Consider the following 25,905-nt stretch of genomic DNA (forward strand, 5'->3'; position numbering starts at 1 on the left):
CCATGCGGGATCTTCCCGGACCAGCGCTTGAACCCGTGTCCCCTGCACTGGCAGGTGGATTCTTAACCACTGCAGCACCAGGGAAGTCCCTGAATTATTATAGTTTTCTAATAGGTCTGGATATGTGGTAGTGTCAGTCTTCCAACTTATTCTTCAAGATTTCCTTGGCTATTTTTAGCCCCTTGTATTTCCATATGAATTTTATAATCTGTTTCTTCCCCTTCTTCTCAAAACAAAAACCTGGGATATTGCTTGGTATTGCATTGAATCCTTTAGGTCCATTTGGAGAGAACTGACATTTTAATAGCATTGAATCTCCTAATCCATGGATATGGTATAGGTCTCTATTTACACAGGATTAAAAACTCTTAGTAGTGTTTTGTAGTTTTCAATATAGTCTTTGTGCTGTGTCCTCACGTGGTGAAGGAAGTCTCTGGGATCTCTTCTATAAGGGAATTAATCCCGTTCATGAAGGCTTCCATCCCCATGGACCTCCCAAAGGCCCTACCTCCAAATACCAGCACACTGGGGATTAGATTTCAACACGTGAATTTTGGGGGAGACACAAACATTCAGTCTACAGCATCAGCCATCCCATCCTCCAATCCCTCATACCTTCAAAATCTGGCAAATGTCTTAAAGAGAGAATGGTTGTGTGTTTAAGGTAAGTTTGCTTGCTTTGTTAGGTCTTTGTTTCAGTGAGACCCCAGGAGATATTATTCTGCCCTTTAAAAGGCATTTATCTATAACCATGTGCTTAAGAGCCCTCTGTCACACCAGCCACATGACCGTTACAAGTGTTTCTCATTTCTTTCTTTCCATCCTGGGCCCTGCCTGGGTCAGGCCTGATCCTCACCCAGAATCTAAAACAGCCCCAGAGAGAAAAAAATGGCTGGTGGCCCTACACTCTTTTTAGAATGGTTCTTTCTTCTTTCCTATTTTAGTTTTTAGTTGAGTTAGGCTTCATTGCTTCTGCAGCTCTCTGATGCCTTTACAATTAAGACTTTTGTAATGTATCCAGATTTTTCTAGTTTTTGCAGTGGGGACATTGGTCTACTACAACCTACAATAAAGTTCCCATGGCCATATATTTTATTGACATGTTTTGGCATAAATTCCTGAGTTGACTCCTTGTTTGGAGAAAATCAATTTATTTTGCTTTAGTTTCCCTCGTGTTGTATGACAATAATTCCTTATTCTTTCATTCCATCAAATACATTGAATTTCTATAAAATTAATAAACTCAAATGCTTACTTTGTATAACATTGAGCCATCAGTTAGTACTATTAACTTTGATCTAACAGCACTTACTGTTGGTTTTTCCTGGTTAACCATAATATCTAGAGATAAGTTTTCAGTGAGTGACAAAAACGAGCCTTTAAACAAAAGTTACTCTGATTTATGAGGTCTTTGAAAATTTATTCTCTTTGCGCTAAGTCTTTTGGGCCTTATTCAAGATTATCATCTCTAATCATGGTTCCATATAGTAATGCCAACTTGTTTTTTATTTATCATTCCATCTTCAGGGACATTTCTATCCTTTGGAAACATCTGTGACATCAGATTTGGATTTCCTTGTCTGATATTAGCATTAACAGAGTTAGATAAGAAATAGATTTCAAACTGCATTATTTCTTGAGGACCATTCTCGGCTGTATTCTTTCCTGTCTATAACCCCATTGGGGTGGGACTGACATTTACTGAACATTTAATATTGCTTTTGATGGAGAGTGTAGAGGGCACAGCACTTCATTTTCTCACTACAACCTCGTAAGTAGAAATTATCTTCCTCATTTTGTACAAGTATTATAGAAACTGAGCCTCAGAATCTATGATCAGCTTGCCCTGTCACTCCTGGAGAGAAGACTCCTGTTTCTGGCAAAAATTAAAGTGTATTTCATTTTTAGTTTTTTGGATGAATAACTGCATAAAATATTTTATAAGGCAATGGTAACTAAACTATTTGCTGGGTTTCAAACTTCCTTCATGGTGTTCTTAGCTGAGAATTTTCTCTACAAGTACAGATACTTTTACGTAGTAGAGAACTCTGAAATCATTACTTTAGCTGATCTATAATTGATACTTTTTGTTTGAAAAGCATTTTAAAATTCTTGGCTTTTTGTCCTCCACTGTTGATGCCCTTAGCACTCCTGTCTAGACCTATTCCTTCCACAAAACTTATCTGTTCTGATGGCGACAATCTCTTGCATTGTGACTCCCTGAATAAAACCTCCTGGCCTCTATTTCAGGCCCACGTTGCAGTGTCTCATGGGATCATCTCAACATCCACCCCATAAGTACAACATGGGAACAAGCCTTTGAAATCAGTTCCATTTCTATTAATGGACTAGATTTCTCACTAGAAATTTTCGTATTGCCATTCTCTCTTTCATATTGAGTATGGGTTGTTTTCAAAGCCTTGTTTTTTCCATCCAAATGTTTTCTAGATTCATCCTTTCTAGTTTGTTTCTGTTGCCAACAGGCATACCTTGACCCCTTCAACTCAGATACCTGCTATGTCTTACAATGTTTCCCAGCTCCAGACTCACTCCACCCAAACGACTCCCATTGCTTCTCTTACCTTGATTTCTGCACAGCTTTCTAATGCCTCCTTGCCTCATGTCGCATCATGATCTGACTGATTTTCTACACCGCCACGGGGGTTGTCTTTCTAAAGTACAGCGTTTATTCTCGAGGAGTTTGGTAACCAAATCAAACTCCTTCGCATAGCATATGGAGCGTTTCATGATCTATTTTATGATCTATTCCACATATACATGAGCGCCTGCTCTAAGTCAGGCACTGTGATAAGAGCTGGGCACTCCACACAAGACCTAGTAACCTTATCTCTGTAAATATGGAGCCTCCAGTAATGCCCACCAATGTTTACGTGTCTCACATAACCACCTTCTTTCAGGCTTCTAGTAGAATGCCTTCCCTTTTCCCAACCTATCCTTCATCACTCGGTTTAGAGATCCCCTCAACCAAGAAGCTCCCCGTGACCACCTCTGAGGCTGGATGAGGGGCTCCTCTGGGCTTAGTTCCAGTAGGACAGTTGTGACAGTGTATTGCCACCTTCTGTTTGCTGGCCTAACTTGCCAAGTAACTCGTTTAGCTCACTGAGCACAAGGACAAAGTTATTATTATTATTCATCTTTGAGTCTCCAGGACCAAGCACAGTGTCTGGTCCAGCTCTCTGTTGATGAATGTCCATGTGCTATTTCATCATGTCAGTTTCCTCCTCAAGAACTTACGGGATCCTTTGGGTGCCTGCTCTATCAGATGACTTGCCCAGATTTTGAGATGTCTTGAAGATATGACTTTCCGGTACACATCCAAATAGGTTTCTACGTATGTACTCACAGTGGATGTAACCCTTCTCTTTCCTTTTCTTACCTCCCATGCCACACTCCCTTTTAATTTTGACTCCTCTGCTCTATGCCCTCAGGCACCCCGACCTCCTGACCCTGCCATTTATCCAAATCCTGTCTTTCAAGGCCAGACTCAAAGGTTGACTTTACTGTGAAACCCGCTCTGCCTACTGGGTGCCACACTGATCACTCACTTCTTAGACACGTGCTCTCCTACTTGGTTTTGTGTAAGTACCCAGCCTCTGAGAATTCTTAGTTCACCCGTTATTGGGTAATGAAGGCACATATAAAGAACCCTATAAAAATATTCATTTTGATATAGGACTCAAAACCGAATCTTCAGCTATGAACAGCTGACTTTTAGGAATTACAGGGAGAGCAAAACTTCTTGTGTGATTGACACAGTAGACATCTTAGCTTAACATACCCAGAAACCGACTCTGACTCCCCCCATCTCAGCCAATGGCAAATCCTGTTAGCTCTGTGTCCGAAATATATAGAGGATCTCCAGAATCTGATCTCTTCTCATCCCCTACTCTATTACCGGTCCAAGCCACCATCTTTCCCAGGTTGCCCTCAGTCTCCTAAGAGGTGTCCCTACTTCTGTCCTTGTCTCCTATGTCTGATCTCAACAGAGCAGAATGATCATGGCACTCTGAACTGTACTCAGAACTTGGCTATGGTAACCCATTTCAACATAAAGTAGAAGCCAAGGGTTGTACAGAGGCCCACGTGACCCTACATGATCTGCATCCCCATCCCCTTCATGTACCACTGCCCTCTCTGCTCCAGCCCCCAGCCTCCTTGCTCTTCCCTTAGATTGCTTCAGGGGCCCCATCCCCACTTTCTTCATGTTTTTGCTCAATGTCACTTCCTCAGTGAGCCTCTCACGGCTGTCTGGTTCAAACTGTAGCATCCTTTCATTTGCTATCTTTTTCCTGTTTCATACATAAATAGTATACTTTCTTTTTTTTCTGAATAGTATGTATTTTACTCAGTTTCCTTCCGTCCTCCATGACTGTGTCAGCTGCACGAGGACAGTGATTTTTGTTTGTTCATGACTGTATCCCCAGTGTCTGGAACAGAGTCTGAGTTGTGGATACTGCATTATTAGCTTTTGAACGAACAGCAATTGTTCCGCGCTTATGAAGCTACCAGCTGAGGGGACCTGATGTCTTTCCATGGTGCATATCATAAAAGGAAAAAAGCTGAGGGAACAATTCAATTGTCAGGGTCGGTGATGTCCTCTGGGACTTCCTTTCAACTTGCATTAGGTAAAAAAAACCCTCCTTGTAGATGACAACATGACACCAAGATGAAGGACATCAATGTGGCTTCCTAGCCTTGGCGCCTACTTGAGACGGAGCACAGAGAGCTCACTGCTCTGACCCTTAACTAGACAAAGACCCAGGAATTCCAGGACTTGGGATTTTACTGACTCACGTGTGTTTACACATTTGCTTTCCCTGCCCCCCGCCCACATTTAATTCTTCCCAAGCACACCTTTAGGTATATCAGAAGAAATGTAAAAATATATTTAAAACTGAAAAGTATTCACTTATTGGCATTTAAAAAATTACTCACCACTGTCGATTGCCAGGAAGAGGGCAGTGTACACGCTGTTATGGACGAATGGGGACTCGCGGTCCAGCACAGCAGTGGTGTCAACAGTCCCGTTGATGGGGTTGATATTCAGCCAGCCTGCTGGGTCCTTGTAAACAGAATACCTGAAAGAAAAAAAAAAATCCCCAAACGACGTCAGATTACATTCAAAATAGGTTCAAGAAATGTCCAAGGAGTACTGGGCACAAGCTCCCAGGGTAGCTGCCAGATAATTCTTAATACAAATCCACAAACATCATTATAGCACAGTTGTTCATTCAGAAAGTAATGACCGACCATTAATTAACTCTGGGCCTTTTCTGTTTTAAATATTTTGTACATGCACCTCCTTTATTCCTCATGACAAGCCTGGGAGGAAGGAGCTCTTATCTGCCCAGCTCTCATAGAGGCAGAGTTCATAGCCTGTCTCCTGAGTCCAAGTCCAGCTTTTTTTTTTTTTTTTTTTCTGCTTTTACATCTTGGATGTATCTGGTATGCAGACTAGGCAGGAGAAGCACTGTCATGAAGGTACAGGCAAGGCACATGGACACCTGGAGGAAGAAGTAATTATCTCTGATGGAGGGCAACCCCGGGGTCCTCACAGAGGATGCAGTATCTGAACTAAGACAGAAGGAATGGGGGGATATTGTCAGAGAATGAGAGGACAGACACGTCAGGAAAAGAGAAGAATATGAATTAACATATGGAACAGAGATATCACTAAAAATGTAAGTTCCACAAGAGCAAGGATATGTGTTCACTGTCATGACCCCAGCTCCTAGAACATTACTTAGCACATATACAACACTCAATAGATAGTTGCTGAGTGAATGTTTTTGAGAGTCCACCTGCCGATGCAGGGGACACGGGTTCGTGCCCCAGTCCGGGAAGATCCCACATGCCGCGGAGCAGCTGGGCCCGTGAGCCATGGCCGCTGAGCCTGCGTGTCCGGAGCCTGTGCTCCGCAACAGGGGAGGCCACAACAGTGAGAGGCCCGCGTACCGCAAAAAAACCAAAAAACCAAACCAAAACAAAAATCAGGTCAGGGGGCTTCCCTGGTGGCACAGTGGTTGAGAATCTGCCTGCCGATGCAGGGGACCCGGGTTGGAGCCCTGGTCTGGGAGGATCCCACATGCCGCGGAGCAACTAGGCTCGTGAGCCACAGCTACTGAGCCTGTGCTCCGCAACAAGAGAGGCCGCGATAGTGAGAGGCCTGCGCACCGCGATGGAGAGTGGCCCCCGCTTGCCACAACTAGAGAAAGCCCTCGTACAGAAACGAAGACGCAACACAGCAAAAATAAATAAATAAGTAAATAAATAAATAAATGAGGCAGAAGGAAATAACTGCCCTTAAAAAAATAAAATAATAAAAATAATAATCAGGTCTCCATCCTTGTCCTATTTAATCACATTTTTGCTGGGCCCTTTGTTTCCCTCTATTAGCTGATGTATTTTGTTTGGTGCCTCTTCCAATCGGAGACCTTAGGGAGGTCTGCCCGTGCCGCAGATCTCCTTGACGCCCATCTTCCTGCGTCTCCTCAGAACCACAGCCACGGAGAGAGGAGGACGGGGTCATTCCATTTACTGAGAATTCCCAAGTGCCCAGTGCTGGGTTTCACCATGCCCACGCCCTCCAAACTAAGAGCTGCAATGGAAGCCCCTGGAAGTAGGTGTGATCCTCCCCAACCCTGGAGCTTTTTACCCGAGAGGGGAAAACAGCTCAACACCTATCAACCGACCTGCCCTTCCAACCTCCTGGCCTATGAGCCCTTGTGTCAAATCAGCCCTTTGGACCGACTGGCCAGGCGCTCTATAAGTTTCTGCATTTTCAAAGGTGTCTTTTTAATAAACCTTTGGTGCAAAAATACTGGCGTGCAAGATATTTTCTGTGCTTCTGGGCCTGAAAAATGCATATGCCTTATTAAATTGGCATTTCCAGGCAATTTATCTGTAATGTGAACTTTGCTTGTTACAGGGGAAGAAAAATCGAATTAAAAACAAGACTCATTTCAGTCTGTACGTAGCTTCACAGGAGCTGCTCGCGTGCTTGCCAAGGCGCGACCTCTTCCAGGTGTCAGCGTCGAAAGACACAGGGCAGGTTGATTAGTAGATCAGAGCAGTGGGGAGGCGGGGAGGGGGGTACCTCACCACGGTCCGGGCCTGCTTCCCTCCTGGGAAGTGGGTTTACTGTCCGCAGGGCCCTGGCAGAGCAGGGAAGGAAGCTCCCAGGCCAGAGGCCCGGGCCTGGTATTGACCTGGAAGGACTTCCAAGCCAGGGGCCCAGCTCTCATGGGGGGAAATATCCCGTGTGATGGCATGGATTATAGGGAGGGTTGGTATTTTTAGACCAACATACGAGCCTAAGTGCAGCTCATTCTCAAAGCGGAGTCAGTAAGGATGGGAAAGATTATGAGAGCCTGGAAAATGAAAAGAAGAAAGGGGAAATACAGAGTGATTTTCTATTCCTACTGAAGGAAGCAAACAACCCTGTAAAACCACAGGGAAGAAAGGAAACAGCAGGCGTATAATCAGCTCCTCACTTAATTCCAGCCCAATAGACCCCCTGTGTTAGATGAAATATCTGCTTGGGTGATTCAAATCAACCATTTGATCTAAAAACAGAACTAGAAAGAACTCCCAGCAGAAGGAAATACAATGTTTTGAAATAGCTCATGTAGCTATGGCTCTGAGTACAAAGGAAAGGGCATATTTCAAATCTCCTGACGAAACATACACAAGAGACTGAGGGGCCAGTGGATTCCGGAATCCCAGCTCAGTTACACAGCACAGGCCATCACAGCGTCTGCAGAAATCTGGGGGACAGCGTTCTCTCCCGCTCCTGGGGAACCAGAGCCAAGGAAGCAGCCTTGCTAACAGGAAGGGCTTCTCAGGGACGGAGAGATGCCACAACCAGCAGACGTGGACAGGAAGAGCTGCCCGGATCCCTACCGTGACAACAAGCAATGCACAACCACACCTAAGGAGCTCACTTTCCACCCTTCAGTGGACAAAGGCACGTTTGGTGTGAGTCCATTATCTCTGCTCTGCCACAGGAAGTAGGAGGTGAGATCACTAGGGATTATCTTTTGCTTGGACCACCCCGGTGCACCTGGTTCTTGCTTCCATTCTACTTGCTACAGTCAATTCTTCAAAGAGCAGCCAACTGAAAATTGACCATTTTCAGTGTATATCTCCTATGATGTAAGTTCCTGCTCAGAATCCTCCAGTAACTTCCCTCTGGGCACAGAATAAAATCCAAACTCCTGACCATGTCTCCAAGGCTTTGCCTAACTCTCCACCTGCCTTTCACCTACCTCATTTGACTGTGTCTCTGGTACCTAGAAGAGTGCCTGGCACACACTGAGTAGCTACTCAGTTGTTGGATGAATGAATGAATGAATGAACAAGGCTTCTTCAACATGCTTTGACTGACCCAGATCCTGGGTGACCCAGAATTCTAAAGGAATTTTGTCTCGAGGTGCCCCATGGACAGACCTCTCAAAGAGGCTACTAGGCAGGGAGCAAAATGGCTGAGTTTCAGAAGGAAAGCAGGAGTCCAGCACAAACCATACTTTTTGGCACAAAGCCTGAGTTCAGGCACAGTGAGCCCTCCTCCCAGGTAGGGTGCTGGGAACCCTCCAGAAATCCAACCTTCCAGGCATCAGCCAAGGGCCAACCTGGCCAGCAGGCCTTTCTGGGGACAGCAGTTTCAGGCTCTTCTCTGCATGTTCCATGATCAGAACAAGGACACTGACGGATCAAAAGAAATTCTACTTCTGGGCTTCCCTGGTGGCGCAGTGGTTGAGAGTCCGCCTGCCGATGCAGGGAATGCGGGTTCGTGCCCCGGTATGGGAGGATCCCGCGTGCTGCGGAGCGGCTGGGCCCGTGAGCCATGGCCGCTGAGCCTGCGCGTCCGGAGCCTGTGCTACCGCAACAGGTGGGGCCACGGCGGTGAGAGGCCCGCGTACCGCATAAAAAAAAGAAAAAAAAAAAGGCAAAAGAAATTCTACTTCTTTTTAGAAATCATTTAATTCCTGGTTCTCCTAAAACCATGTTAATTCTAGAGACCACATATCCAAACCCTTGAGGACACCAGAAATCATGAGGGAACATGTTCTGTAGGTGAGGTGATGGCTGGCTTCCACCCTCTCACGTATACCCAATGACACGTAGATTAGGTCTTTTGTGTTTATCGCAGAAAACTCAGGCAACATAGATAAGCAAAAAGAAGAAAATTAAAAGCACCCTTATCTACCTCCAGAAATAAGCATTACTAACATTTGGTCTAGAGGCCAGACTATGTACAGATACACACATGAACACATGCATGGTTTTAAAGTGACCATGCTGTTCACTCTCTCATTTTGAATAACTATTTGCTGGGTGTCTCGTGTGCCAGGTGCCGAGTATGGTGCTGGGTGGGGCAGCAGTGGATTTCCTGTTTTGTTGGAACTTACACTCTGGCAGGCAGAGAGGATGTTAATTAGTAATTTACATTAGTTATTTAATTACACTGGTGATGACTGCGGCCAAGGCAGTTTCCCTCACATAACACATCATGTTTTTCTATTTTTCAGTATTTGCTTTCTGTTGTATCTAGAACTGGAAACACACATTCATTGATCACCGAGGAGGTGCCACACGATGTGTGTACGTTATTACGTATCATCGCCCCATCAGCCTGGAAGGTAGATACTATTACCCCATTCTACAGATGAGGAAACAAAGGCTCAGACTGGGCCAGTAGCTTTTAAGTGGCAGAGCTGTGGTTCCAATACAGATTCTCTGTCTCCTGAACGTAGTCTGCATTTTTGTTTGCCTTGAGAATAGACTGTGAGGGTTGGTAATTTTTCTATGCCATTAGCTCTCCACATCTGGCGTGTATCAGGGTTACCAGGTTGCTGAGTATGATGGGGTCTTTCTGCTTTTACCAAGTTCCCCAGGTGGTTCTGGTTTACTAAAGCTTGAGATCTACCACTCAACCCACAATGATTAAACTCAGAAAGGAAACCCTAGGACTGTGTCCTGTGGATGGGTTTTATTTAGGGGGTTAACTCAGGAACATGGCATTCGAATCTACACAAGAGTAACATTTCCTAAAAAAAAAAAATACCCAAACCCTTAAGCTGATATAATACTCTTTTAAAATCCTATTTCTGTTTATAAAATATCATACACCCTTGAGAAAGGTTTAATGTAATACAGCACATGTGTGTGAATTTAATATCTTCATCCCTAGAAAGTCTCAAATAATATTGTCTTAAACTGTTCTTTTGTTGGAAGGTTCATATTGACAACTCCTAAGTCAAATTAGAGACTAAACCATTGGGACAAACTACTCAGTTATGGTGGAGATATCACTGGTAACTGAGGTCTGAGAATCATTTGTTCTAAAAGATAGTCATTCTTAGTCACCACCTGCTCTCACTAGTGGGAGAGAAAGGGGCGGGGCCCCAGCCAGCGGGATACTGACCTTGCTCAAGATTACTGTGAATCTTCTGAGCCTGCAGAAGACACTGTCGACCCCCGACCTGCTCCTCCGTGCGTGAGCCCTGTGTGCACGGAGCCTTCCCTGTGTGCATGGAGCCCTCCCTGCCAAGCAGAGGGGAACTGACATTTCCCGGGCACCAGCTACTTGCCGGGATCATGCTTGTCATCTCCAAATACCGGCTCACCACCTGTTCCAGGCAAGGAAGGTCTGCTGCTCACGTCTCCCAGCAAAGGTCACGCCTGCTCTCTTGTTTGAGGCCATTAATCCTTTGTTATAATTTGCTGCCAGTGTCCTTACAAAGGTGCTGATAGGACCTTCTGTGACATGGCTTTGGGACCGGGCTCTTTCTAGTCTGAGCTTCATCCCCATTCTGCAAACTTATTTCTAAAGATGATTTATGAAGTCTCCCACCCTGCCTTCGAAACCTACGTGAATGAAGCAGTTATTAAAAAAGGAAGCAAAGTCCCCACAGCCCTGATTATAAATGCCTTGTAGGGTGCCCTCATTATTGGCTCAGGCCAAAATGATCACAAAGAAATACGGAGAAATCTAGCAAGACAGATTCAATGTGTAAAGTCACAAATTTAACAATGTCAGAAAATTTGGGAAAGTGGGACCCTGATACAGTAACTACGTATGTGGCTCTTTTCAGTAACAGGCTGAGACTTCAGATTTCTGAAATCCAAGAACACATTTGTCAACTCTAGACAAGAATGTCAGTTGATATCTTCAGTGTTGGTGAAAATACTAAACAGATGCTTAAAAAATGCAACTACAAATTGTTTTTCATGATTAATGATCATTATCATTACTTTTTTTTTTTTTTTTTTTGCGGTACGCGGGCCTCTCCCGTTGCGGAGCACAGGCTCCGGACGCGCAGGCTCAGCGGCCATGGCTCACGGGCCCAGCCGCTCCGCGGCACATGGGATCTTCCCGGACTGGGGCACGAACCAGTGTCCCCTGCATCGGCAGGCGGACTCTCAACCACTGCGCCACCAGGGAAGCCCCCATTATTATTAATTTTGCTATTAATGATCAGGCCTGGCTCCTCCTCTGTGCATTGTCAGGGTCAGGGTTATATTTCCCACACCTGTATATCCATGCTGGGAGGCTTTTCCCAAGCACTAGAAACTGCACTTGGAAGGGAACGGGATGACCTGGAATTCGGTACAACTTGGTAAAATGTAAGCTTTCCTCCGTGTGAGGATATTCACCCATTTGTTCACTTATTAGCTGATTCCATGAACAGTCATCTGCCTTTCACTGTGTTCCTGGGTCCAAGAAGGCAAACAAGAGCAAGCCAGCAAGGATGGCTCATCGTCTGAATATTCCATTGACCGTGTCATGAATGAACTTCTGGCCACGTCTGTCATGGTCTCTAACATCCCTTCCCGCTTAACCCTGGTCGGCACACTTACGAGTCAGCCTCTCAGAGACTAGAACCATCCAAATACATGCCAACCAGCACAGAGCACAATGTTCATCTCACAGAAGACGAGGGGTTCCAGGAAGAGGCTCAAAGCAATGCTGGACTAAGTAAACCCCAGACAATGAGGAAGCAGCAGAGAGAAACTAGTCACCAGACAGAAGAAGAGAAAGGAGATTGCATTTATCAGGGCCTCAAAAAAGAGTGTTTTGCAGCATTTATTTGCAAATTCATGTTCTGGGTAAAGAGGCTAAAAATTTGAGTGAGAGGTACTTGCACGGCTGCTGGCAAATGTGTAAGGACAGAAAAAGTATACATTTTTTAGCAGACAGGTGCTTAATAAAAATTTAAAAGATTATAGTAGGGTTAATTGATGAGACCAAAGTAACTCAAAAACTAAACATGAGGTCCTTTAAAAAATTATCATAGAGCTCTACGTGGGCTGATAATTTTATTATGATGTGACTTAAATACTTACATATGGACGTAATTCTTGTGCAACTGTAAAACCAAAACCAATTTACAAAAACACAGAGCCAATGAAATTTAAATTAACATCATAAAAACAAGTGGTTTGCCCAGGATTAGGTGACGCCCTCTGGCAAGGGGACGAACCGCTGGCATGGCTTGGAAGGACACCTCTTCGTAAACATGCCAAGCAGAGCGTGAACTGTAGCGTGTGCTGTCATGTGTGTTGTTGGAAAAACTATGTCAAAGCAAAACAATCCTTGGTTCACACATGTTCACTCCGAGAACAGCTTATGGCTGGGGTTAAAACAAACTAAGAAACAAATTGATTTTCATCATTTATTTTTCCAAAATAAGGTCTCAGTCAAATCTTTTTTTGGTTTTGAGTTGGATTTTGGTCCCCACTTTAAATCAGTTTGTCTTCGGTGGTCCTTTTCTCTCCCCATCTTCTCTAGATAAGGGCTGCTGGTGGTCCCTGCTCTTGAAGGATCGCGAACTGGAGGACTTGAGCTGGATGAAGGCTGTGGAGGCAGGACTTTGGGGGTGCTGACCCCACACTGAGACGTGCCCTAGGAAATTACTCCAGGCCCACACGCCTCCACCTAGGACCGCTGAGGACAAAAAACATCCTCAGGAAGAAAACAACTCGTGCTGAGCCTAACTCTAGAGAAGCGGCCATCTCTTCCTGGAAAATCTCAACATTTATAAATAGCGAAAACTAAAGGCACCGCTCTCGACGTCAGCCTCCACTTTGCCCTCAAACAAGCCCCTTCTGTTTTTTGTGTGTTTCTAATACGATGACGGGATTCTGCTGTCTTATCAGGCTTCTTAAAAGGAGACTTTCACTTTCCTATCCCACCAGGCCATATTTAGGCTGTGTGATGGGGTCCAGTTCTCAGTGGCCACTCATGGGCCCATCCTTAACGTCCCCAGGGCACAGGGAAGGTCCACATTCCTCAGGTCTAATTATGTAAGCGTTGCAGTCAAGGTTCACCCATAGCCCAGCAGCCCCGCCCCCAGGGATCACTGTCATGCCCCCAAGGAAGCAAAGGGGGCCCTGCTGGCCCTGGGCCAGCCTCTGTCCCACAAGCCCATCTGCTGGGGTAGAGTCAGGCCAGGGTGGAAGGTGGGCCTGGGCCTAGGACCCTTGGATGGTGATTGGAGGCAGGGTTTCCAGTGTGTAAGGGTCTTCCAGAAGGCCAACACTCAAGCGAGGATGGGGACGGAGCTCCCTAGACACTCACTTTGGGAGATCTGCGGTGACCAACGTGAGACAAAACAGCCTCTCTTTCTCTGATTTCCAGGACAGAGGTTGGATTTCTTCCTCACCCTGCAGGCATGTAGCTCAGCATCCTGTGGCTTGTGAGGCCATCCCTCGTCCATGATTGCCCAACTTTACTAACACTTATTAGAAGGCTGAAAAGCAAAATAAACTAGTTTCGGCATTTCAGAGTTTGGGATGGATAAAGCCCCCAGCAGCGTGTGGCCCAGGTTGGGGGCCTCTCTGCCCAGGGCTGTACAGCTTGCAGGTCAAGTTCAGCTTCTGTCCCCTAAAGGCGATGGCGTGGTGGTGTCTGGGCCAGGTGCTGTTTCCCATGGTGGGTTGTCTTGAAGAAACGTGCTCATTGGGAGAGCAAACCAGGATGTCAGAAGACTAGCACAGGAAAGTTAGTCAAACGCCCTGCATTCATTCTCAGAGTTTATTTTTATTGGGTGATTAACTGACAGGCCATGGCCGTTGCTCAACCCCTGAGCCTTTGAGCTCAGCTCAGACCAAGCTGGGCAGAGGTATCGGCGTTTTCGAGAAGTCGATGAGTGAGGCTGCCGCAGAGACCACAGTGGGACAGATGGATGGCTGAGCCCGGCTTTATGCCTTGAAGGTCGGTGAGCACGGCCTGGCCAGCTGCCACGGAGGAGGTACTCATGGGCGGGTGCTTAGCTTAGCGGACAGACCTCCTCCCTCCACTGCAGTCCAGGTGGTGAGCGATTGCAGACACTGCTTCTTACGGAGGCTGGGCTGTGGGGAAAGCCACATGGTTCTTGCTTCATACGAGAGACCTCGCCTGGAGCACGTTTCCACTGACCCATGGCCCATGGTCTAGCTGAGTTATCCCCCAAGCAGGTGATTCCGCTGGCTCCCCTGTGGGAAGGAGCTGGCAGGCATCTCCCACCACAGAGCCCTGGGCCACACATGCCCAGCCCTGGGCACTGATGTCCTACATTCACTCCATGCATATTTTTGGAAGACATGTTAGGAGCCCAGAGCTCTGCTAGGGACGGGCGAGGCTGCAATGAACAAGGCGGGAAGCTCCCCACCCCCTGATGCAGACCTTTGCCGAGGGCATTCATCGCCGGACACTGCCCTTTGCACACGAGGTGGTGACTGCACGTGATGGGGAGCGGCTGTCTCCCTCTCTTCCCAAGCCCAGTGACTTGTCACACGTCTGGTCCGTCGCAGGTCTTAGTCAAGGACGGGTGAGCGCATGGGCAAAATGCCAGTGTGTGAAAAGCAAACGGGAGGACAAGCTACGGAATTCCGAGGAGTCAACGTCCCAGGATTTGCAGGGTGTGTGAGGACGGCCGTGTGCCTGGTCCACGCGGTATGCGGTGGGTAAGTGGCCCTGGTGCGGTCAGGTGTGCGGAGCCACAGAGCTTCTGACAAGGGCGACAATGCATCCTGGGCCTCTGAGCCTCCCGCTGCCCGAGGACGCCAGCTGTTTCCTCATTCTTGCCTCCCCACCATCCACGATTCCTGCTCCCCAGACCTGAGGCCCCCAGCCCTCCACCCTCCCAGCCTGCTTTTCAGCTGCTGGTTTCTGCCGGGAATTCTGTCCCCAGCTCTCTGCTTGGCTGGCTCAGTATCATTCTTCAGACCTCAGTCCAAATGTCACCTCCTTCCTACCCAGCCCATCTAAGGGGCCTCTCCCATCGACTCCCCATCCCATCAGGCTGTTTGCTTTCCCACTGGCATGTGCTGTGCCCTGCAGTCAGCCTGGTAATGTGGCTATGTATTGATTTACTTGTTCACTGCCCGTCTCCCCACTGGAATGTAAGTTCTACAAGAGGACAAAGGCTTGTTCACAGCTGTCCTCAGGGCCTAGTTAGGGCCCAGCTCGTGGTGCAAGTTTAGCAAGCGTTTGCTGAATAAATAAATAAGCCAGTATGGTTGCATGGAGGCAGAATATAAGAAGAGAAGTCAGCCCGTCCAAAACATTTACTTTGAGCCTTGTTGTTTTATATCAAAAGTAGTATTTACAATGGACATTCCTCAACGGTCCACGGCAGCATTTAAAATCTCCCAGGACCCTCTGGGATGGTCCACATGAGAGACTTTTACTCATTTTACATGTTTCCTGTCTGAACTCTAGAAAAGGAAAACTGATGCTTTCTGGATGAATCAAACTCTTCTAAACTGACTTCCCAGAAGACTCAAAAACAACCTAGGTAATTCTTTGCACTTTGCTTGGTTGTTTAAAAAGAACATCGCATATGCTTTTTGTGTCTTGAAGTTTTCATCTAATTGTGATTAAAAGAACATCTCAGTTTAGCCAAGAAGGAAGAGTTGTCTCCAACGACTCCAATTCCTAAAACAACACTCCTAGAAGGAAACAGGTGAAAATCCCTTAAAACTCTATATATTCTTTGATCTAGAAATTCCTTTGCTAATATTTTGGCCTAAAGAAATAGTAACGGAGCAACTTCTAAAATTTGGGAATGCTGGGTTAATAAAATCAAAGCTTCCCCTCCTTTGCAGGACTTCTCAGAGCCTTGAAAATGTAGATTCACACTGTGAATATCCAAGAAAGAGCCTCAGAACACAGCATTACTCAAACTTACTTGGCAGAGTTATTTAGCTACAAGAATGTTTCTTCCATCACTCTTCATTATAGAAAAATTAAAGAAATACCAGGTAACTGTCTATCAAAAGTGATTAGTTACCCAGATAATGAAACACCATGCAGATATTAAAAGGCATGATAGGGCTTCCCTGGTGGCACAGTGGTTAAGAATCTGCCTGCCAATGCAGGAGACACGGGTTCGAGCCCTGGTCCGGGAAGATCCCACATGCCACGGAGCAACTAGCCCGTGAGCCACAACTACTGAGCCTGCGTGCTACAACTACTGAAGCCTGTGTGCCTAGAGCCCATGCTCCACAACAAGAGAAGCCACTGCAATGAGAAGCCCGCGCACCGCAAAGAAGAGTAGTTTCTACTCGCCGCAACTAGAGAGAGCCCGTGCACAGCAGCAAAGACCCAACACAGCCAAAAATAAATAAATAAAATAAAAATAAAAAAAAGGCATGATAGGACTTCCCTGGTGGTGCAGTGATTAAGAATCTGGCTGCCAATGCAGGGAACATGGGTTCGAGCCCTGGTCTGGGAAGATCCACATGCCACAGAGTAACTAAGCCCGTGTGCCACAACTACTGAACCTGTGCTCTAGAGCCCGCGAGCCACGACTACTGAGCCCGCGTGCCACAACTACTGAAGCCTGCACGCCTAGAGCCCGTGCTCCACAACGAGAAGCCACTGCAATGAGAAGCAGCCCTAGCAAACTGATACAATACTATATAAATATTAGGTTGAATCATAAAGTTGCCATTTTATTGGTCAAAACCCATCAAATATCAGCAGTTCCATATGGCCCAATCTAATCACAAGTGTACATACAATAAAAATGACATGTCATAATTGTGCGTTTTCTGCTACTGGACAAGAGTTCTTTGAGGTCCAGGAGACACGTCTTATTTATCTTTGCTTTCTCTTCTCCCCAGGCATCCACTGGCATTTGGTAAACATTGGTGACTGATGAGTAAATTACCAAGATGAGCATTTTGAATTCCCGTTCCAATAGAAGGCTTAATACGGCTCATATCAAGGCTAGTTCTCTCATTAAAAAGAATTATCGTGCACTTCTCGGCAGGAGCTACTGAACTGTTTGCCAAGACCTTTTCTTCTCACTTCATAGGAATACAAATTAAATGTGTCTTTACAACACACACACACACACACACACACACACACACACACACACACTCACACACAGCCCAGTGTCATCCAACCCTTCTTGAGTCACACCACTCACACACACAGGCTTGTGGCATCAGACGGCAAGAGCGGGCATCTTCTCCCCAGGCTCCTGGGTGGGCACCAAGGACTTGAAGCCCAAGGTCAAGGATGGGCTGGGAGGCAGAGAGTGAGTGGTATGTGGTCCCAGCACCCCCGGGTGTCCTGATCCCTCTCTTCACACACCATTTCCACTCCTGCCTGTCCAGACCACAGCCCAGGGCATCTGAGTGTATGATGCTGGGCTCTTACTCCTGGGAGGAGCTGGGGCTCTGGGTATGGTCACATTTCTAAAAGCTACTGCTATGCAAGAGAAAAAGAAAAGCGCCTTCCCTTCAAATGCATGAGTCAAAATTGACACAAAATAAACTAAACCCTTGAATCGCAAAAAAATGGCCAAATTAGCAGATGCAGGGAAAGGCTGCCATCTCCTGAAACCACGTGGTTTACTCTCTGGCTCTCCCATTGTGGACCTTTGAGCCAGGCTGTCGGCTGGTCCCTTCAAGAGATCTGTCATTCCCAAACCTGGCCAGTCCTTGGGCCTCATGTCCCTAACACATGGTCTCTTGGAAAGCTATTCCAAGCCTTCTTCAACCTTTGAATGTAATTTTGTCTTTCAGGGCCTCTACTGTCAATTTACTAACATTCTTGGCTTTTAAATCTCCTACATTGACATTTTATTGTGCAAAACTGAATATATTTCCTTCTCAAGATGGCAAGGTTGGAAGTTGCCTCCTTGAGCGCCCGCCACTAAGATGGTGGTCCATGGGGGAGATGGGTAGGTTTGCGATATGCAAGTAGAAGAAAATGGTAGCATCTAGGTGATGGGTGAATGAGTGCTCGCTGTAAAACTCTTCCGACATTTTGCGTGTTTGAAACTTTTTTAAAGTTGAGGGAAAAAAGGGATGAATGTGTCTTTTTTGGGGACAGTAAGCACCTTCTGTTCCCACATTCATGTCTTTCTACAAAGAGACCATGAACCTTCAGGAGGTCACACACTGTGTGACTGCATTCATCTGAAATCTTCAGGCTAGGCAAACCCATAGAAACCGAAAATAGATTAGCAGATTAGCAGAAAGATTAGCGGTTGTCTATAGCAGAGGAGAGGCAGAATGGAGGTGATGGCTAAAGAGAATAGATTTTTTCTGGGGTAATGAAAATGTTCTAAAATTGATAGTTGTGATGGTTGCGCAACTCCGTGAATATACTAAAAACCATTGAAACGTATATTTTAAATGGGTAGATTGTGGGGTATGTGAATTATGTCTTAATAAAGCTGTTATTTATTTATGTTTGGCTGCATTGGGTCTTCGTTGCTGCATGCACACTTTCTCTACTTGCAGCGAGCGAGGGCTACTCTTTGTTGCGGTGCGTGGGCTTCTCATTGCGGTGGCTTCTCTTGTTGCAGGGTAAGGGCTCTAGGCACGTGGGCTTCAGTAGTTGTGACATGTGGGCTCAGTAGTTGTGGCTCGCGGGCTCTAGAGCACAGGCTCAGTAGTTGTGGTGCACAGGCTTAGTTGCTCCGCCGCATGTGGGATCTTCCTGGACCAGGGATCGAACCCGTGTCTCCTGCACTGGCAGGCAGATTCTTAACCACTGCATCACTAGGGAAGTCCCAAAGCTGTTAGATATAAGAAAAATACCTTCAAGGAAGTGAGCTCTCCATGGTTTCCAAGGTGATTAAAGCACAGCAAAACAAGACAAAAACCAAACACCCTTCGCGGGATGCTCTTCAGCATACTCTACTAATGAATTGCAGAAAGCCAAAAAATGACAGGGGTATTTTGATTTTCTTTCATTTTTGCCTGCTTGACATATGCTCGGTCAAACGAAGAACTCTCTGAGTCTCATCTACGGGATCTTTATTCTTCCTTGTAATGACTGCAGCAGAATGGGCCACGGTCACTAGTTGCCTGGTGAATGACTGACTGACAAATGAATGAGGGAGCAAGCACCCTGCTCTCGCCTTGGCCGTTCCTATCAATTCACGCCACTGTCTTTGAATGGATATTTCACTTATCCTTAATCATGAAGGTTACAGCTGTTTCTTCATGGTATCAAGGATTCTTGCTTCTCCCAAACCCAAGCAGGAGTCCTCGTCTTGTCACCAATTTGGCCTGATGACATTACTGCCACACTTGAGCCTTGGTTTCCCATCTATAGGACAAAGGGCAGGTTCACCGATGGTCTGGTAAGGTTCTTTCTAATGCTAGTAAATTATGACAGTCTTTACCCAAACAATAGTTATTCATGGCTGAGTAAAAAGTTATAAAATTATTCCTGGTGGGTAGCTTCAAACTGAAGGCCTGGGAGTTTCTTCTACATGATGAGTGACGTTTTACAATATAGTGTAAATGCAGAGAGTGGAAAGTCAGTCATTAAAGGTGAGAAAAATAAACAGCTGGCAAAGAAAGCCTGTATAAATTGCTCACTCTGACTTCAGGGGGATAATTTTTTTAAAGTAAGACCACGAGAAGTAGATTTATGTCCCCAGATCCAATGCAAATGCAGGATCTGTACAATAACCATTCATCAGGTCCCGTGGAGCTGATTTATGGCCCAGCGGCCCTACTTTGTATGCTGATGGGCTCAGAAAGTTAACTGACAACACAGAAAAATACATCCTCCGACTCACTGCAGATGATGGGTTATAAATGAGCACAACCTGATTTTCTGCTCTGGAAAAGCAGTGTTTTGAAACTCTCATTAGAAGTTAGTTGTTAAAGCTGCGCCCAAACTTGACTGTTTGGCCCGTTGCTTTGTTGCTGGTTTAGTCATTTAATTTCCTGACAGCGTTGGGCAGGGAAACTACTGCCTTTGCTTTGGAACATTCTAGGTCGACTTCTTTGTCTGGATTTAACACCAAGTCAGCCAGACTGTGCCCAGGACACATTACACCGCTGGCCCCTGCAGAGGTTTCGTGCCCATGTACGACAAGCTGGGTGGCACAGAACCGGTATCCAGCGCGTGGGATGATGGGAAAGCCACCCAGGTACCCTTAGCCCCCACCTGCTCTGCGGCAGACACTGCGCTGGCCTGGAGCAAGTGGACGCAGAGGGATGACTGGGCTTCTGACCCTCCTCCCCCGGTATTAGCCGAGAGATGGAAGCAGTGTTTACCGGACTGGGTGCCCTATGGTTCTGGCCCCAGCATCACCTGCGGAATTAAAGACACAGATGCCCAGGTCCTGACACTGGACTTCTTGATCTGGTAGGTCCGAGGGAGGGCTTAAGCCTCTGTGATTTTAACACCTCCATAGGTTTTTGATGCTGATCCAGGGCTGGGCATTTGGGATTCGCTGGGGCCTGGGGCTCTGCCATTCCTTTAAGCAGCTGGAGGGCTGAGGTATAGAGTCCGGTACATTTGATCTAACAAGCAGGTCAGGAGCCTTCTCCCCGGCTGGGGGATGGCCACGAAGCTTCGTTTTCACCCTCCATGTCCAGTGAATCACCAAATCATTTTCATTCTACTTTCTTCATGCTTCTCAGATCGGTTGCATGTCTTTGAATTCTCTTCCTTGTTGCTCTGGTCCTGGTTGCCATCATCTCTTAAGCGGCCTCGTGGCCTCTCCTCTCTTCCCCTAACACCTGTTTTGTGCCTGAATGAGCTTTTTCTAAAATTCAGATCTGATCATAACATCCTTCTGAGTTCAGTCCTTCAAGTGTCCCGACTGCCTACAGATCAAGGCTTAAATCCCACAGTGGGCCCCACAAGACCCTTCACTGTCGTGCTCGCTTGTTCAGTGAGCAGCTCAAGCCTCTGTGCCTTTGCCTACGTTTCCTGGGCCCGCACACCCTTTCCCTGGTCTGCCTTCACGTCTCAGCTTGGCTATCTCTTCCTTCCTTGACTCGTACAGGCAGACACAGATGTGCCTTCCTCTCTGCCCTTGTCATACTGTCCTGTTTTGCCCCTGAATGTCATTTTCATCACAGCTTTTAGAAATATAAAGTGTTTGTTTATACAGTTACCCTTTCTTCTAGACTAGGTGAGCCTGGAGAGCAGAGGCCAGGTATGTTTTGATGTCTATATATCCTCAGGACCTGTGAATCCTGGGGATGGATGATCCTGGAACTGGTAGGAAGGCTGGGGAGACGCACAGGGGTTCCCCCAAAGGCCATACCAGGGGAGCTAATCCTAGCCAGGTCTCCTCTTGGGGTTGCCCTGGTTCCAACACAGCTCTTGTTCAACCAGCAGCCCGTATCTCTGCTGGCCTCTCTGCATCAATAATATTATTCCTTTGGGGAGGCCGCTACTGCTCAGGTTGGCGGGGAAGGGCGAGGTAAGTGTAGAGGTCTCCAGGAGAGCTTCCCGGGACCCCTTCAGGAGGACTTAGGAGAGGGGCTCCAACGTAATTTCAGGAGGCCTGAACTGGGAAGAAATCTCCCATGGCCAATTTGAGCTTGTTCAAGTTCACCCACCCATGTATTCATACATCTACCCATGTATCCATCCATATATACATTCACACACCCATCCACCCACGTATCCATCCATTTATCCATTCACATATCCATCTCTGCATCCGTGCATCCATCCATGTATCTATCCATTCATGTATCCATCCATCCATTATTTCAGTATTCATCGGATGGCTACCGTGTGTTAGGAACTCTTACGTATTACTACATCTATGACAGAACTATTATGCTCTAGAAGGAGCAAGATTATTAACAATATGTAAACAGACAATATAATAATTTCATAGAGTGACATGTGCTCTGGAAGCCATCACATTGGGCAATGGTACAGGAGCACCTAGTAACAGGTGGGCAGAGTTAAGGAGGGCTTATTTAGAAAGCAGTGACCAAGGAGCACCTCTCAGAGGAGATGACAGATGAGACTTAAATGAAAAGGAGATAGTCAAGTAGAGATATAATGGGCAGAACATTCCAGGCAGAGGAAACCATGGTGAGCTGATGAATCAGGGAGGAGCCTCCAATTGGGAAGCAGTTTGGGGATAGTGGCTAGAACAGAGGCCAGGAGATTGACCCGAGTTCAAATCCCCACTCAGTCATTAATACCTGTGGGTCACCAGGAGTGGTACCAAACTTTCTGAGTTTTTTCTCTCCCGTATGTAAAATGCAGACACTAAAACCTTACACAAGGTGGTTGTGAAGATTACACCACATGTGGAGCATGGTCCTTGGCATGGGGTAGCTTCTCAAACTCACATATTTCAAAATCCTTTTGCCATGTGAAAGTCACCATACTTACTGCATCAGAATCCTGAGACAGGGGAAAAGATTGCTCACCTAGGTTCTGGTAACCAGTTTCAGACTGACACTTCTATCTGACTTCGGTTTCCTTCCATATTTAAAAAATACTCTATGTACTCCCTTTATTATGCACGTCACTCAGCTCTAGTTACTGTGAAACCAGAAGGTCACAGCTTGGCTCCAGGCTCAAAAACATGGCACCTGTCAGGCTCATGATTTAAGAACCTGGCCTTCCTCAGTGGAACCACAGCGTAGTAAAATCCAGTCAACGATTCAATCCGTTGCTGCTGAGTAAAAGCTGGGAGAATCTTAAGCTGCTATATTAACACTAAACCTTTTATTAGTAAATGTTTTTAGTAAGATGACATTGAACCCCCTACTTCCCTCTTCCAGTCTCCAAACAGCTCAGCTTTGGAAGGAGGGCCAGAGACTCCGAATAGGAACCAGTGACGGTGCTGGACGAAAACAAACCCCAAACCCCCAAAGGGAACCAAGATAAAAACAAAGCACCTTACAAGGGTGTGGGCCAACAGGACACACAAACCCAGTCTGCTCAGGCCTGCTATTTTAGGCTTCCCTCTTTTGATTACATTCACATCTGGCTCTTATTTTCCTTTTAGATTGCCAGAGGTGCACTGGTCAAGGTTCAGCATCTGGTTTTCTGAAGGAAAAAGAAAGCCCAGATTAGTAGCATTTGCCCATTTCCGTGGTGTAAATACTTCCACTGTGACTGACTTCAAGTCTCTCGTGATACCATGGAGTGCGGAATTGGACAGAGATGGTAACAACTGGCTTGTGAGCTGCTCTGAACTGGCTCTGGGCCAAGACTGCCACGTCATCACCCTAACGTCATGACCACCTACTCTGGTTGGGTACACCGTCAGGCATGCACACATGACACCTCAGGTAATCGTAACCATCACTGTTTGCGGCAGGGATTGTTATTACCGGTTCAAGGATAAGGGGACTGAGCTCAGAGGGACTGTGTGGCCCACACAGGCTCATACCATGAGAAGGTGGCACTCTGCCCCCTCCCCCATTTCAAGCCCTCCTGTTTCTTCCCTGGATTAGTACCTTGCTTCCCAACAGGCTTCATGACTGCAGTGTCCCTGGGGTCCTCCCTCAGTGCTCTTTTGTGTATATAACCATCTATCCCAGTTCAGAACTGAGTCCAGTTTACTTAGCTTGCCCTAGAATGCAGCCTATACTTCCTCATACAATCCCTTTACTCTGGCAAAATGGATTTCCCCACTGTCCCCAGATGTGCCTAAAATCACTGACCGCCGTCTCCCATCAGCTTTTCCCTACCCTGCTTATCCAGGATGGTCCCATGCAAATCCTGGCCCCTCCTACCAGCTCTCCTGGACCACCTTAGTCCCTGGGGCTCTCTTCTTCTCTTGAGTGTCTACAGCGTTTATGCCTGGACTACTCACTTGGGCCTCAGCACCAGTGGCTTTTTTTTTTTTAAATAAATTAATTTATTTAATTTATTTATTTTTGGCTGCGTTTGGGTCTTCACTGCTGCACATGGGCTCTCTCTAGTTGCGGCAAGCGGGGGCTACTCTTCGTTGCGGTGCGTGGGCTTCTCATTGTGATTGTGGTGGCTTCTCTTGTTGTGGGGCATGGGCTCTTGGCGCATGGGCTTCAGTAGTTGTGGCACGCGGGTCAGTCGTTGTGGCTCGTGGGCTCGAGAGCACAGGCTCAGTAGTTGTGGCGCACGAGCTTAGTTGCTCCGCGGCTTGTGGGATCTTCCCAGACCAGGGCTCGAATCTGTGTCCCCTGCATTGGCAGGTGGATTCTTAACCACGGTGCCACCAGGGAAGAATGCATCAGTGGCTTTTGTAAAAACTCTGCTGTTTGATTTCTTACTGCTTCTAGGAGACCACAAGGTACTGGAAGGTAGAGACAGTGTGGTCTGCATAATTATAAAAGAGCCACAGACTCTTGCCCAGACAGGTGTTTAAGAACAGTGCCCAGAGCAGAATGTACGTGACTTGTCCACTGTAGAGCAATTGTAAGGAAGGATTCCGCTATACTGGGGTCTCAGACCCCACAGCAGCCTTACGAGAACAAACTCAATCTATTAAAATATATTTTAAAACAGAAAATCTCATTCTCTCCTCCCTTTAAACTATATTTACTTGTTACAAAGAGCAAGAAAAGGCAACGTCTCTATGGCTGAGTGTGCAAAAGACTCGAGTTCTTCTGTGCTCTGGGCATGGGATACAAGATATAACTCAATTCTCTGATCCACAGAGTTTTGGAGGATAGATGGGGCTGTCAACCCTAAATGAAGCTGGTCTGGATGGCTGCGGGCTGTGACCTTCAGGTGACTCTGGCCGAGCCTTCAAGGAGCGTGGTCACCCAACCCTAGCAGCGGTTGGCTGTGCCTGCATTTCTGGCTGCATCTAACAACCACTCCAGCCAGAAAAAGAGCGTGAGATTCTGAAACTATGGAAACATGGTAGTACTGATGATGCTGTAGGTGCAGACGTGCAAACTCCCAGGTTTGGGGAGTCTCATGCCTCGATGCCGAGACGCCCCACCCCTAGGAACACCCTGCTGGAGCCCTATCCATTTTGGACACAGTTATGAGCCACTGCATGGAGGGTGTGTCAGGGAAAACATTCTTCAAGGATCCTGCTCCATAAGAGAGGTCCCGCGGGACTTATCTTCCGGAACGGACCACTCCGGGGTTTGGTTTGCATGGAGTCCACATGTGGCTCTTGTGAGCCAGGTCAGGGTGAAGTCAGTGAGGACAAAGGCTTGACACATTCTGGAATCAAAATTACTGTCATCTGTGCCTGATCAGTGCAATGCCACATGACCATTTGCCTCTCACTGTTAATTTGCCTTAAAAAGAGGCAGAGACCAGAAGAGAGGATGAGTTAGTTTTAAGAGACACTGACAGTGCCCTGGCACTCGTACCCCTTTAGTTCACATCAGGCTGGTGCCACCTGCCAGCACCTCCATTTCTGTGTCTGAGATCTTGCTCTGGCAGCCAGAGCCCTTTGCCCACCTGTGCAATGGGCTGGAGTGCTGGGGAATCAGCCCCACTCAGAGCGCCCCTCCCCCATAACCGATGGGAATCGACGTATAAATACCCCAGCTCCATCGCTTCGGGTCAACGAAGCCTCCACGGGTTCCTGGGGTTCCCTGAGCAGGAACGGCCCCCTTTGCCCACAGCGGTAGCTGGCTGGACAATGCAAAGTGCACTGGTGCATTCCCTTCCCTGTCTCACTTGCCACTCCCTTGCTGGTATTT

The 25,905-nt window shown here is 46.8% G+C and overlaps 1 protein-coding gene across 1 annotated transcript in view; it reads right to left on the minus strand.

The window, feature by feature from the left end:
- Window positions 1-25,905, minus strand: part of CDH13 (cadherin 13) — a 1,012,702-nt gene that overhangs the window by 26,094 nt on the left and 960,703 nt on the right. Inside the window, exon 11 of the mRNA XM_019940487.3 lies at window positions 4,957-5,099. Within this exon, the coding sequence (XP_019796046.1) occupies window positions 4,957-5,099 (143 nt within the window). The remainder of the gene's footprint in view (window positions 1-4,956; window positions 5,100-25,905) is intronic.

Source organism: Tursiops truncatus, chromosome 19 (genome assembly GCF_011762595.2).
Source record: "Tursiops truncatus isolate mTurTru1 chromosome 19, mTurTru1.mat.Y, whole genome shotgun sequence".
Lineage (NCBI taxonomy): Eukaryota > Metazoa > Chordata > Mammalia > Artiodactyla > Delphinidae > Tursiops > Tursiops truncatus.